Source organism: Acomys minous, assembly GCF_964271855.1.
Source record: "Acomys minous genome assembly, chromosome: 1".
Classification (NCBI taxonomy): Eukaryota; Metazoa; Chordata; class Mammalia; order Rodentia; family Muridae; genus Acomys; species Acomys minous.
The window spans coordinates 62030475-62044942 of NC_140483.1; the positions used below are offsets into that span (position 1 = coordinate 62030475).

Sequence of the window (14468 nt, forward strand, 5' to 3'; positions counted from 1 at the left end):
TGAGAAAATCATTGCTGTTGGTGCAAAGTTTGAAAGGGGGTTTTACAGACAATGGATGACTGTAGACCTTGAATTTTTGAGAAAATTTCTTGTATTTTCACCTCTCATTTTTGTCTAATTCTTAAATAACTTCAGGTCTGAAATAACCTAGGAGCTCTAAAGTTAAAAAGTACTAAACATATCTAAGAGGAAAGATAAAGGCTCACTTTGGGCTATTCATAGATTGGATACGTTAGAGCATGTGATGGTTCATTTTGAGTGACAACTTGATTGAATTTAGAGAAATGCCAAGAAGATTGGAGAAGCAAACCTCTAGGTACGTCTGTGAGCATATCTCCAGAGAGGATCAACCAAAGGGAAGATCTACCCTGAATGTGGGTATCGCCATCTTGTGGGCTGGAGCCTCCAGGTAGAATGCAGAAGAAAGAGAAATCTGACAGTCAAGGCATTCTCTGCTTCCTGACTGCTATGATAGGAGCTGCCCTGCCTACTCTCACTGCCACAATAGGCTGAAGCCTTTGAAGCCATGAGCCAAGACAAAAAGCCAACCAACTAAACAAATAAAAACAAAACAAAAAAAACCCTTTCCTCCTATAAGGGTTCTTGCTCATGTATTTGGTCAAAGTGACATAAAATTAACACAGTAGACAGCATCAAAAATATTTCTCTCATTAATCACAATTAGGAAACAAATAGATGAGGCCAGACTGGTCTACAGAGAGAGTTCCAGGGACACATAGAGAAACCCTGTCTTCAACTTAGAAAGAAAGACAGGAAGACAGAAAGAAAAAGGAAGGAAGGAAGGAAGGAAGGAAGGAAGGAAGGAAGGAAGGAAGGAAAGAAAGGGTTGGAATGTAGTATGCCTGGCTTGTCCAGCATGCATAAAACCCTGAGTTCCATCCCATCCTTAGCACTGATAAAATCAGGTGTTGTGGCTCAGAGGACAATTAGCTTGAAGTAAACTGTGCAGCCACAGAAAGGATAAGAGAGAGACCCTGCCTCATTAGGTAGAAGGTGAGATCCAACTCTCAAAGGTTGTCCTCTGACTGCCATGTATATGCTATGGAATGTATACACACACACACACACACACACACACACACACACACACACACACACACACACAAATAAATTAGATTAAATATATAAGATATTCTCATTCTCTCTCTCTCTCTCTCTCTCTCTCTCTCTCTCTCTCTCTCTCTCTCTCTCTCTCTCTCTCCCTCCAGACAGGGTTTCACTCTGTAGCTCTGCCTGTCCTGGAACTTCCTATGTAGACCACGCTAACACTGAACTCACATAGGCCTGCCTGCCTCTGCCTCCTGAATGATGGAATTGAAAGGTGTGTGTCATTATGCTCAGCTGGACACCTGTTTCTATTCTCAGACTATCAATATAAATAATGAACCGTCCCAGGAAACATACAGTCAGTGGAGTAACCTGAATCTCATTAGGAATGACAAGTGTACTTCATACAGTTCAATAGATAATATTTAATTGTCCTTAAAAACAAAAACAAACAAAAAACTACCGACACAATCCCTGTTAGGGGGAGAAAGGTCTGAGCATGCAGTACTTACTGGTAATGAACCCAGGATGGTCCTAGAGTTTTCTTAAATTGAGCAAGTCCAACAATATCGATATAAATAAGCTCAACGATTCTGTCTCCTACAGTGGGGCAGCCAGACCGGTTCCCAACGACCTTCTTCATAATCCTGGAGTGGGGCAAATAAATAAATAAATAAATAAATAAATAAATAAATAAAAATCAATAGCTTTAATAAAAATCAATAGTTTTACAGTAAGAAACCAGGGGAATGTGATAGGTTAAAATCACACCTCAAGTCCTTATTAAAGATCATGGGCTGAGATTCAAGGCTGCCTCAACTCTTCAGAGCCCCCATTCTAACCTGGGGAAATTAGATGCTGCTATATAAACACAACCCGTGAAGTTCTGGAAGCTGTGTAATCCACCTGCACTGTGGAGCAGACATGAGAAAGCCAACCTGTCACCTCTCTTAAAAGTTGTTCTCATTTTCCTTTGGAGTGGGGACAGAGTATTGAAATAGTGCTGTGCTGATATGTCCTCCAAATTCAAATAGACTCTCCTGGAGGCAGGCTCTTTAAGACCCAGGAAATAAAACCTAAAAGGTTCAGGAAGTAATTGAGACTCACAAGTCCCAAGTAGCTCCTGAGGCACAAGATTCCCAAGGAGCCTCCCTGGGGTTATATAAGCAGTAACAACGGCTTAAGAGAGAAGATCTTCTGGCCAGTAGATCTGCCTGCCTGGCCGTGCAGGGAGCTTGAGGGGCTGCAGCTTCAGTGAGGGGTTTTTAGTGAGCAGCTGCCTTCGTGTCACCATGTTCCTTCTAGGTCACTCCTCATGCACAACCCAGTTAAGTAGCCCCAATAAATTCACTGAGTCACCAAGCCGGACTTGGGTAGAATCATCTCTTTGGTCTTTCCTTGGAGCCTTATCTGGGGTGAACAGATGCTCGCATGTCCCCAGAAAAAGTCAAACAATGAACACAGAAACCTATGACATTCTCTCTCTTTTGCTTGTATTTCCTAAACACCTCCCGTTCCCAGCCCCTCAGCTCTTGTATAGCCCTACACAACCCCACACTATCTTGAGTAACCCATTATAGAACTGGCCCTGTGGCTTAGACATCCTCATTAGCTCACTTTTCAGCTAGTGACCAACCCTCCTGTACCCTGGCATCCAAAACTGCCCATGTGCTAACAGAATGACGCCAAATGTGAACTCGATTAGTCAGAAAAAAAAGTCCAAAGTGCAACTGCCATGGACCCAGAAAGCAGCTAATCCCCTCCACTCTTCTCCCTGTTCACATCCCACAGGAATGCTTGACCAATTTACAAAAAATCCCACTTTCAAATGACACGAGTCACAAGCTGCCTCCACAGTCCGTACACTCACTGGTTCTGGGCCCTTCTGGGCTTCCATAAAAACCAAGCTCTACTGAATCAAATTATTCTGAAGATCTGGAAAAAAATCTGTGTGAAAGGCTGGATAACAGACACTTTCATCTTTGTATAATCAACACAACTCGGCCACTGTGGGACAGAGACAGCAGAGCGTGGCTCTGAGCTCAGAAGATATTGACAGAAACATCTTAGGTTAGGCTACTGACTGTAGCTTATACCTGGGATCCCCCTCGTTCGCTGGCTCTTAGCCTTGTCTACCTACAGAGCCCCACAGTATATTCATGACATGACACTTTCAAATGCTGTGCCTTAATCATCCTGGAATGTTCTGTTCCAGGAGGAGATCCCCAAATCTTGAATGAAGTAAGATGAAAAGATCCCCATGTGAGTCTAAAGAGCAGCAAAGAGTTGGGGACCATTTCTGTGTGTTGCTTCTACAGTGCTCATTTTAAATAAAGCCCATCTAGGGCCTGTGGATGGGGCTCAGAGGGTAGAGTGCTTGCCTAGAACGCTTCATGCATTCTCAGCCTTACATGTACTGGATATGGTGAGCACTCCTGGCATCCCATCACTCAGGAGGTGGAGGCAGGAGGATCAGAAGTTCAAGGTCATCCTCAACAATAGAGCAGGTCTGAGGCTAGTCTGAGTTATAAGAGACCTGTTTCAATGTCCCCTGCCTCTCCCAACATAGTACATATAGCCCTCATCCCAATAGTCACAAGTCAATACTGACTTGCCCTTGACCATCAAGTGAGTCTCTACGATACTCATGCCTAATACATTTTCTCTCAGCTCCATTCTTGTGCCTGGTTCCTCACAGCCCTCCGTTTGTCCATCCTCCTACTGCCCACTCACTTCCACATTCCTTCTCTCATTCCTTCAATAGCCAGAGTGTGCTAGACACTCTGTGTAAGCAAGCGCTAGGAACACAGTGGTGAGACTCAATCTTCAGGACTCCCCGTATTTAACGTTCTAGCATCCACGCCCCAATCAGCACCAGTAGAATTGCAGTTAGTATGACTATTATCTAATGCATCAGCTGTGATTATCACATGTGAGTACCAGCATGCCCGTCATCTCGGCAGGCCCCACTTTAAATCCGGGCCCGCGGAAGGCAGACAGAGTGGGTACAAAGTACATGACTTTCTAGGTCTCATGTTCCAAGCGTTTTAAAGCAAGCAGGAAGGCAACAGGAGGCAGCCAGGTAAGGAGGAGAAAGTTGAGGTACAAAGGACCTCAAGTCCACCTAACTGTAAAGGAGAAAAGAAAGGTTGTGCTAAAACGGCTGCGCAGAAGCCAGATACCAGGCTCAAATCCAGGCACCCTCCATACTACCCTTGAATACTCCATCTGAGCGCAGTTTCATCAGCTCTAAGACACAGATGGCAGTGCACCTACTTCCAGGTACAATATATGGGCTGCCAAGATGCTTCCTTGGATAGAGGCATCCATCCGCTTCTATCACTGGGACCCAGAGTGGAAGGAGAGAACTGAATCCTGAAAGCTGCCCTCTGACCTCCTCACACACTGGGGCACACATCTGCCCTCATGCTCACACATACAAAAATAAAACCACAAAGGGTTTAGGATTGAACACACAGCCAGCGGCTCACTATAGTTTTAACAGTGCCATTGGTGCTAGGGTGAGGTGGTACAGAGCCTGCCTGACACACACAAAGCCCAGGGTTTCACACACAGTGCCATATAAACTGGACATAGTGGTGCACACTATGGAGGCCAAGATCATAAATTCAAGGTTATCCCCTACTACGTAATGAGCTCCAGGCTAGACCAGGCTACACAGACCTAGTCTCAACATTAGGCAACAGTCCCAATGAACGCTATTGCTGGCATCCTCCATGGTATTTCTGCTGTAAGCAAACCTTTATCATGGTGCTCAGCATCTGGAGATCAGTGAAAGGATTGCTTTCACAGACATTATCGTCACACGTTACTGCTTTCAATTCAATTTCCTGCCGGCAACCTTGGTGTGTGAGTCAGTGGTACAGTAGGAAAAGGGTACATAGAGCATTCGTTGCTCTCTACCGTCTCCACTGTCTCTAGACTGTCTTCCCAAGGGTCGGCGCAGCAGCGTGACGACTTGCATGCTGGGTTAGGAACTTGTGCAGGCAGTTTTCTGGGGACTGTAGGGACCTCAGTTCAGCTGTTTGTCCAGCTGTATCAACTGAAAAGGGACCGAGAAGAGGGTCGAGAGCTGAGCGCAAATCTCAGTGGGATAGAAGACTCAGGAAGAGAACACACCGAGCTGGAAGTTAGCTAATTGAGAAAGGATTGGGTCCTAGCTTTCGGGCAATCCATTTTACTCAAACTATAAACAGGAACTGGCCCTGTTCTAAGCTTTGGAAAGCCTGATGTTGAGCAGGGAGTAGAGTATGCATTTTGGCAAGAGGCAGGGAATTAGGCATGTCAATAGTCTTGTGCTGCAGATGTTGGAAACACCTGGAATAGCAAAGAATAAGCGCCTTAGCTTGAGTTTTCGTAGCGTTCATTTATGAGGCCCCGGGAGCCTGCAGTGCCAATGAAAACATATTATCCTTTTCATAGTGTATGTATTTAGCTCCCGAAAATAATCTCCTTATCGCCTGTTTAGCGAATTATCACTCTCATTTTCCTCCACAAGAAATCGTACGCTAATAGAGGGGCTTTACAAGTTTATGGTATCGTTTCTGTATTCTGAGTTTCAAATTGAAAAAGTGATCTCCTTACTCCTTGAGCTCAGCCAGTGAAGCTGAGATCCGGATGTCATGGCCCAGAAGGTACAGAGATGTAATTAAGTCACTCCACTGAACTAGTTCACCGAGAGGGCCACCACTGAATGCTGTCTCTGCAATCTTGAAGCCAGATTCCTTGGTCAGGAGTCCCAGGTGAACAAGGATCTGGAAAACAAAGGGGAAACACACATTGACTTCGGGGACCATGTTCAAAGTCCACGCTAAGGTGCTGTGTGCAGCATTAAGCAGTCAGCCAGTTCTAAAGGAACCTCTGAAGTGTCAGTATTATGGGCTATGTCCCTTTTTCTAGAGGGTATAAAACAAGGAAAGAAATATTTTTCCACTGTTTTAGACAGATAATAAAACTATGAACTGCCCTTGGTAGAGCCATGAGTGTGAGTTACAGACAGATTATCCTGTTTTTGTTTGTTTGTTTAATGGAAGCTGTGGCTGAGTCACTCAGTAAAGAACCTAAAGAACAAACATGAGGACACAAGTTCGAATCCCTAGAGCCCAGATAGAAATGCTGAGTGTGGTGGTGCACATTTGTCACCTCAGCACAGAGGAGATGAAATAGGCAGGACAGGCTAGCTATCGAGACCCTGGAATCTTCCTGCATCTATCTTCTTATGTCCTTAGTGTTGGGATCACAAGCATATACCACTACATCAGGCTTTTTTTTTTTAATGTGGGATCCGAGCAGCTAACTCAGGTAATATGGCTATTTGACAAGCACACTATCAATTGAGTTCTCCCCATAGCCAAACAAGTCTATGCTTAAGCATACTCTAATTATGATCCAGGAGACTAGTTTGGTTTTTAAATATAAATCCATGGACATAAAGCATCTGTAATGTGTTTCAGTGAACTTTTGCTCTCTGACTACCCAACAGATGCGCTTGGCAGTGGGGAGCGTGTTGCAGCTGGTACCTCCATTCTCTGGCCAGAATCCGTGCAGCCTCTGGTAGCTTTGCTGTTACTGGGTATAAGGAGATGTTGTAAGCTCATCAAGTGTAATTTCCGTCTCAGATCTTAATGAGCCATTTTCCCAAGAACCACTTATTCCACCTAGTGGAAATAGCATTTACAGATCAAAGGCCAGTTCTCAAGGGATTCTACATAATTGCTACTTGGAGTCTTTTCCAGTGGTTGTAGCTAGGAACTTCATGTTTCATCGAAGATAAAATAAACTATGGGTTCTTACTGACAATGTCAATTCAAACCCAATACCTTCAGATAATATATTCATATTTCACCAGTTATTTTCTGTCTCCTTTCATGAAAATTCCACTATGTAAAGACAAGAACACAGCAAATCATTTTCTATACTCTAATATTCATAATGGATCTAGAATGAGATTATCATACCTCTGCTAATTTTTTCAAAGCTCTCTGTTGAGTTTACTGTTTTACAAAAACAGAGAGTAGCCCTCCTTTGTGTTCCTGCATCAACACTGCGTAGATAAGCCATCAGCCCAGCTGCTCCTTTTCCTTAGGATTTTCAGATACGTTTTTTTTTCTCTTTTTAAAACTGAAAATAGATTTTTCTCATACAATATATTCTGATTACGGTTTTCCCGTCCCCAACTCCTCTCAGCACCTCCCCACTTCCCACCTACCCAAGTCCACACCCTCGCCCCCTCTCTCATTAGAATATACACATGAATCAAAAAAAAAAAAGATAAGATAAAATAAAAATGAGCAATTAAAAACAGGACAGAGCAAACAGACGGAAAAGGAAGAGAGGTATGACATTTAAAAATTGAACTTTCCACACTGCACCAATACTTCCGGCATCAAGTCGAGAAGGCTGAAGGGCTGAGAGGTTTGCTTCCACGCCTGCTGCATCCACCCATTTCTTCCTCTCCCTCCCTTGACCACTTCATTCTTTTCTTACTGTGGGAAAATATGTACAGCACAGCACAGCGGCCACCGTCTTAGTGCGCATGGTCTAGAAGCACTTCCCCCTGGACAGCACATTTCCGGTCAGTAGAGTTTCAAAGTTTATGTATAAGTCATAGTGGATAAAGTCATTTTTTTTTGTTTGTTTGTAATTTTTGTGAGAGTGTGTGGTGAAGATGGCTACAAACCAATCTATTCCTTAGGCCTTTGAACCATGCATTAAAATGTTGAATATTATGTTATACTATGCCTGCTTTTCTATAGTAAGAAAAATTAATTAAATGGTCAAAGGAGGAAATGGGGGAAGGGAGGGATGGGGATAAGAAAACCATGGTCTCTTCTTGGGTATCACTGCAGTCATCACCCACCTTGTGTTGTGTATGGATAGTGTGTGTACAGTGTGCGTGCAGATGTGTGTGCCTGTGTACACATCCACAGAGGACAGAGGAAGACATTGAGGGCGGGGGGGGGGGGGTTTAGAAAATCTCAAAATGAGGCGAGGGGAGGCTGGGCTGACCTACCTGGGGGCATCATTAGACCCACGACATCTCTGTTCATCTTGCTCCCACACAAAACCTTTTTTTTCTTTTCTTTTCTCTTTTTCGTTTTTTTTCCCATGTAGCCCTGGCTGTCCTAGAACTAACTCTGTAGACCAGCGTGGCCTTGAACTCACTCAAATATGCCTCCCGAAGGTTGGGATTAAAGGCATGCGCCACCACCGCCTGGCTGCGGAAACAACTTTTATACGAAAGTTGGCATACAAGGGAACAGGATCAAGACACTCACTTTCTTCCGTTTCCTTTTTTCAAGGTTCTGTTTCTCTGCCAGAGACTTGATCGCTTGGATCCACGCGTCAGCCATTCGCCGGATGCGGAGTCTCATCCACCGGAACTCCTCATGCTTTTTCATCATGCTGTAGAGAATGTTGAAATCCGTACGAATTTCCGCCTGAGGGGGAGCGGGGGAGGAGGGGAGGGGAGGACAAGCGTAATAAAATGAGCAGAAGACTAAAAGGGTAGGAAGCAAAATGATTTTCGTGATATGACATTTTTAAACCTGAGAGCCAATTAATTAACTCCGGATTTCAAAAGTCAACCTTGACTCTGCACGGCACTTACTTAAGAGGAACCGAAAGTGGGTGCTGGAGACCGCTCAGCAGACACAGAGCCGGACAAGGCCAGTTCCATGCGCAGGAACCATGTGGGGGAAGAGAACTGACTCCCCGTGGCATGTGGCATGCGCATGCTCGTATCCATGCATTCACAAATGAAATAAATGTGATTAAAAACTTGAAAAAGCCAGCGTACCTAGGACTACAGATTGAAACAAAAGCCCCTGGCTGCTGATTGGTCACAAGGGGGATCATGAAAAAAATTAGAGATTGAAGCCAGGTGTGATGGCGCAGGCCTGTAATCCCACCAGGTGGGGAGGCAGAGGCTGAGGCTGGCCGATCTCTGCATGTTCGAGGCCAGCCTGGTCTACAAAGTGAGTACAGGACAGTCAAGGGTATACAGAGAAACCCTATCTTGAGGGGGGAAAAATTTAGAGACTGAGAAAGTAAGTTTTGTCATTGTAAAATCTAAGCTATGCAGGCACACAGTTTTTGCAATTAATATACCTGATATACTTTCAGATCCCCTATGCCAAAATTTATCGGTGTCTTAGAGCTGCCTGCTAAGCAGCTGACCACCAGGTAAATGTAGCATGACCTCCCACAGGCCGGACAACACTGTGAGGATTAGCGGGAGGGCCTCTTTCACCCCAGAGGAAGATGGGAAACGAATGATCATTTTCTAGATTAGTCCTGCTCCAGACCAAAAGAATTTATGATTTTCTAAGGAATTTTAAAAGCTGGGGATAGTATTTGTTTCTATCGGAATAGACTCTAAAATTCAGACCAGAATAATGCTTAAGGTCCAGGAGGACAATGTTTTTTTCGTGGTATTCTGTATACTGTAGCTGGATACAGTCTCTGATTAGAACACGAGATAAACAGGATCATATCAGCTTTTATTTCACAAGTCGCCTCAAGCATACCAGGTTCATCTCTTAGCAATCTCCACGGCTCATTCTTAGCATTTGTCTCCCTTCTGGATCAACCACCTCCCACGGTCTGCACTTGAGTCTGCAGACCCTGGCCATGGAGCCACCCTCTCGGCTGCCCTGTGTGTGTTCATCACGGGTTAGCTGAACACAGCCACGGCCTTCATTACATATTCTCCATGGCTGCTCTCTGTGTCAGGACTGAGAAACTGAGAGATTAAAAGTCTGACAAAGAGCAAAACACTTTCTGGCCTTCAAATTTCTCTTGTTTATGGAGAGAGAGAGAGAGAGAGAGAGAGAGAGAGAGAGAGAGAGAGAGAGAGAGAGAGACGCACACACACACACACACACACAGAGAGAGAGAGAGAGAGAGAGAGAGAGAGAGAGAGAGAGAGACAGGCAGGCAGGCAGAGGCAGAGACAGAGACAGAGACAGTGCATGTAAAACAAAACTTGTACTGGTTCTCTCACTGTACCACGTGTGTCCTCAGGGATCAAACTCAGGTCTTCAGGCTTGGCAGTAGGTGCCTTTACTTGCTGAGCCATCTCACTAGCCCTGTTATTTTTGCACACGATGGGGGGGGGGGGTCTCAGGTAAGCCCAAGCTGGCCTTAAACTCTCTATGTAGCCCAGGATGACCATCCCCATGACTTCACCTGCATCTACCTCCCAAGCACCGGGGCTATAGGCATGCAGCACTATGTCCAGTTTACACAGTGTTGTGCAGACTGAACCCAGGGCGTCTTGCATGCTGGGTAAGCACTCTACCAACCCGGTTATACCCCAAACCTCTACGTGGCCTCTTATAGAAAATGTCTGCTTTGGGTTACAGAGAAGACCCAGTGGTTAAGGGTGCTGAGTGCTCCTTCAGAACAGTGCGGTTCAGCTCCCAGCACCTGTGTCAGGCAGCTCCCAGCCATCTGTAACTCTAGATCCGGGGATCTGATGCTCTCTTCTTGCCTCCATGGGCTCCTGCATATACATAGTGTACCTAAACCCATGCAGGCACCTACATACATATGCACGCAAATAAAACCATTTAAAAATAGAAAAGATTTGCCGATCTATGTTCTAAAGAAAGTGCCCAAGCTTTCAAGATAGCATTGAAAGGTCTCTGGAGTCCCTTTCAGTCTTTCTAATTGCATCTTCAACCTAGCTCTTCCAAACCTCTGACCTTGCCCACCCAACCATGGAGGGCGATATGAAAGACCAGCTTCCCACTGAGACATGCCTCTCTGCCTGCACTGTACAGAACACTGCTTGTTCTTTCAAACCCAGCTTGTCATCTTCTCCATGGAAGCTCTCCTGACCTCCATAGCTGAGATCATCTTTCCTCATTAATCTCCCTTAGCAGGCATTAGAGCCTGGTGACAAGCCTGGTCATTATTTACAGCCGGTCCCCTCATTAGATCACCCAAGGCCTCCACATCTGGCACTGAAGTGCATTCCTCTCTGCGGCCCATCATTTAGGGACCTTCAGAGAACTGCTCGATAGATAAATCTACCTAGCCGGTCTATGACTTGGCCCGCTAGACTTGAGACTTAAGTTGGCACTTCTAAAAGATGCCTCGAACTCGTATCACTTAGCAGATGACCTAAACACACACATGGAAGAAAAGCGCTCCCAAGTCACCTACCAATGAGTTATGATCAGCTTCTTCATAGGGATTTTTTGCTCTCCAAGGTAAACGAGGACACCAATTTTCAACCTGAAAAACAGAAGCCAGAAGAAGCCCTAAGTACATAGGCTCATCTTGCAGTGGACACGGGTGGACAGAGGGCTAAGAACCATTCCCAGCTCACAAGGAGCATGGTGTTTATATGGAATATTATTAACCAGATATTAACCAAACTCCTGGCCAGATGCAGGTACCCTCTAAGGTGCAGAAACCTTTAGGGAAAGTCTCCCATTTCAAGGACTGAGTCCTTCCTCTACTAACTCTCTCTCTTCCATAGGAGGGAGGAGTGTCCTCTGGAAAGGGGTTAACAGATTCCAACACTTCTGCAGAGGAATGGCAGTGTGGAGGAGTCACCGTGAACCATTTACTGGCCAGGGATGATTTGGGACCCGCTCAGGTGTGTCTAAAGGGAACAGATGGCATTCAGGCCGAAATACTTAAATCTCTGATTTGAGGATCAGGAGTGTAAACTGTGGTTTGCTGCTAATTAGTCAGGGTTTCTATTCTGGGTGTTTGCTTGACACTGTGTCAAGAAGTAAGGTAGGTAAACCCAGGCCTGGTGGCTCGCACCTGTCATATGAGTACTCAGGATGTGAAAGCAGGAGGATCGGATGTTCCAGGTCTCTCTGACTACATAATGAGTTCGAGGCCAGCTTGAGCTACATGAGACCCCGCCACTAGCAACAGCAAAACAGGAGTAATCTCCCCAGTGATCTTACAAGGGTCTTTCCACAGAATGATGTGTCAGCACACAGGCTATGTCAACTTCCTAACATTGAGACAACTACAAAGTTCACTCCTGAGAACCTCATATCTGAATACACACACAGACACACCCCTCACAATAGTTGCACTCATAGTCTTCGTGCACGTCTGTGGCTCACAAGTGCAGGCTGGACACACCTGACAATCGTGGTGGGAGGGAAGAAAGAAAGGGCAGAAAGCACTGGATTTGCAGAAATTTCTTCCACAAGAGAGTAGAGTAATAATTAGTTAATAATTATTAGGAAGGGGTTGGAGAGATTCTAGGAAGGGGCTCAAGCTATGGTTCAGAGGACACAAGTTCAATTCCCATCACACACACACACACACACACACACACACACACACACACACACGGGGCAGCTCCATGCTCCCCTGCTCTAGGGGATCTGATGCCCTCTTCTGGCTTCCAAGGGAGCTAGCTGACCTCACACCGCCCTCTCTTGATGTACGCATAGTTAAAATGAAAATTCTAGCAAAGGAAAAACAAGAAATCCATTGTGCGACATTAACATTTTGTCTGTTGACTTAAAATAGCTACAGAATTTCAGGGACAACATGTCCATCCCTTACAGCACTGTTAAGGGATGGCATTGGAACTGGCATTGGAAACCATTGCTCTTCAGTCGGGGCGACCAGTAAGATTTTACAGAGGGCCATCCTTTGAGGTCACTGAGTCAGGAAACCACAGCCTCGTAGGCTGGCAGATCAGTCAGGAAAGAAAATCTATCTTTCAAGTCTAGGTGGGTTTTCAAAGAAAACATGTCAGTTTCGGTAATCTAGAAATTACTCATAACGCAAGGTGGTATTTACTGTGACCGAAAATAGCTGGCCATCTTTGCATAAAGCCATCTGCTATGGAGAATGCTCTGAGAGCTGCTGACCTGAGGGCAGCAAGGCTTATAGGGTGGAAGGAAAAGTGCAGTATTCTCTTTTCTTCTTGCGAAGTAAAATTAGACACCTGTGATGTTTGTGAGTGACTGCAGTCACTCAGAAACACTCGCCCTAGGAGAAAGCTGGGTGCTTTCATTCATAAAAGAAGAAACTACTAACCTGCCTGCCTTGGAGGCCCATGCTGTGCACCTGCAACAGTGTGACCACGAAAGGCAACAGACACAGCTCCTCTACGCAGGACCCATGAGCAGAGAAAGCCCGAAAAAACCACAGCGCCTCACCCGGAAATGTCACACACATCTGTGCTTCCTGCTCTTAGGACAGATTGAGTCATTTGGTACCAATTACGTTTTAGTAAATGGACTTGATAAAACATCCCTATGAAGCATATTTATAATGTGGAGGCTTCAGATGGGTACTGGATTTGACTGTTAGACCTCCAACCATGCCCATCAGTGCGCACACACACACACACACACACACACACACACACACCACATGCGGCACAGATATCAAGAACCCTCATAGACAGATGCATAACTAAGTTCACTTTTAACATTATTTTTATCTTTAGCCACTTGATTACATTTTTTTTGTATGTGTAGTATGTTCTCCTGTGTGTACATATGTGTATGCATGTGGAGGACGGAAGCTGACATTGGATATCTTCTTCCATCTCTCCCTATCTTAATTTTCTTTCTTTTTCCTTCCTTTCTTCTTCTTCTTCTTCTTCTTCTTCTTCTTCTTCTTCTTCTTTTCTCTCTCTCTCTCTCTCTCTCTCTCTCTCTCTCTCTCTCTCTATCTCTATCTCTATCTCTAACTCTAACTCTAACTCTATCTCTTAATTTTATTTTAAGGCAGTGTCTCTTAGTGCACCTGGAGCTCACTCACTCACTAGACAGCAAGTGCCAGGGCCCACCTGTCTCTGCCTGCCTGCTCTAGTGCCACAGGTGCAGCAGGCCCGTGCTGGCTGTCTGTGAAGGCTCTGGATCCTAACTCAGATCCTCGTGTGTGAGCCGCGGGCACTTCGCCGACCGAGCCGCTCCTCAGCCCCTGAATAAATGAAGTCTCTAGAGGTACCTGTCAGGATGAAAAAAAAAAAAAGATCTCCCCATGAGGGAACCTGATGGGAAAGGATGAAGCCAGACTACGAATAAAGAAAACCGACTAAAAGATGACACCGCGGTGCGGCCAGATATTGGGAAAAGAATGCCCTTCCTCTACTCCCACCCTCTGAAGAGGCTTCCAAGACTCATGCTGATGAAAACACAGTCAGTCCAAGGTTATCTGAAATATGACTTCACTAGAGAGCTCTTGAGGCTGTAATTCCTTTTTTTTTTTTTTTTTTGAGCTGATCATTTTTCTTAGTTCTCCTTTCTCTAAATCACTGGCTACCCCGCTGCTGCCTCCAAGGACAGCTTGGCAAATATGGAAAGCAGAGCAGTCCAATGGAGCTTTCAGGCAGCGGTTCCAGCTACACATGTAATAGGAATGGTGGGAAAACAGATAAA

At 45.2% G+C, this 14468-nt stretch overlaps 1 protein-coding gene across 2 annotated transcripts in view; it reads right to left on the reverse strand.

Annotated features, from left to right (window-relative positions):
• MGAT5 (alpha-1,6-mannosylglycoprotein 6-beta-N-acetylglucosaminyltransferase) overlaps positions 1–14468 on the reverse strand; it is a 280628-nt gene that overhangs the window by 95636 nt on the left and 170524 nt on the right. For both annotated transcript variants that reach the window (XM_084785708.1, XM_084785707.1), the window contains exons 7-10: positions 11260–11331; positions 8367–8528; positions 5674–5843; positions 1581–1715 (exon numbers count right to left, since the gene is read on the reverse strand). In XM_084785708.1, the coding sequence (XP_084641834.1) occupies positions 1581–1715; positions 5674–5843; positions 8367–8528; positions 11260–11331 (539 nt within the window). The remainder of the gene's footprint in view (positions 1–1580; positions 1716–5673; positions 5844–8366; positions 8529–11259; positions 11332–14468) is intronic.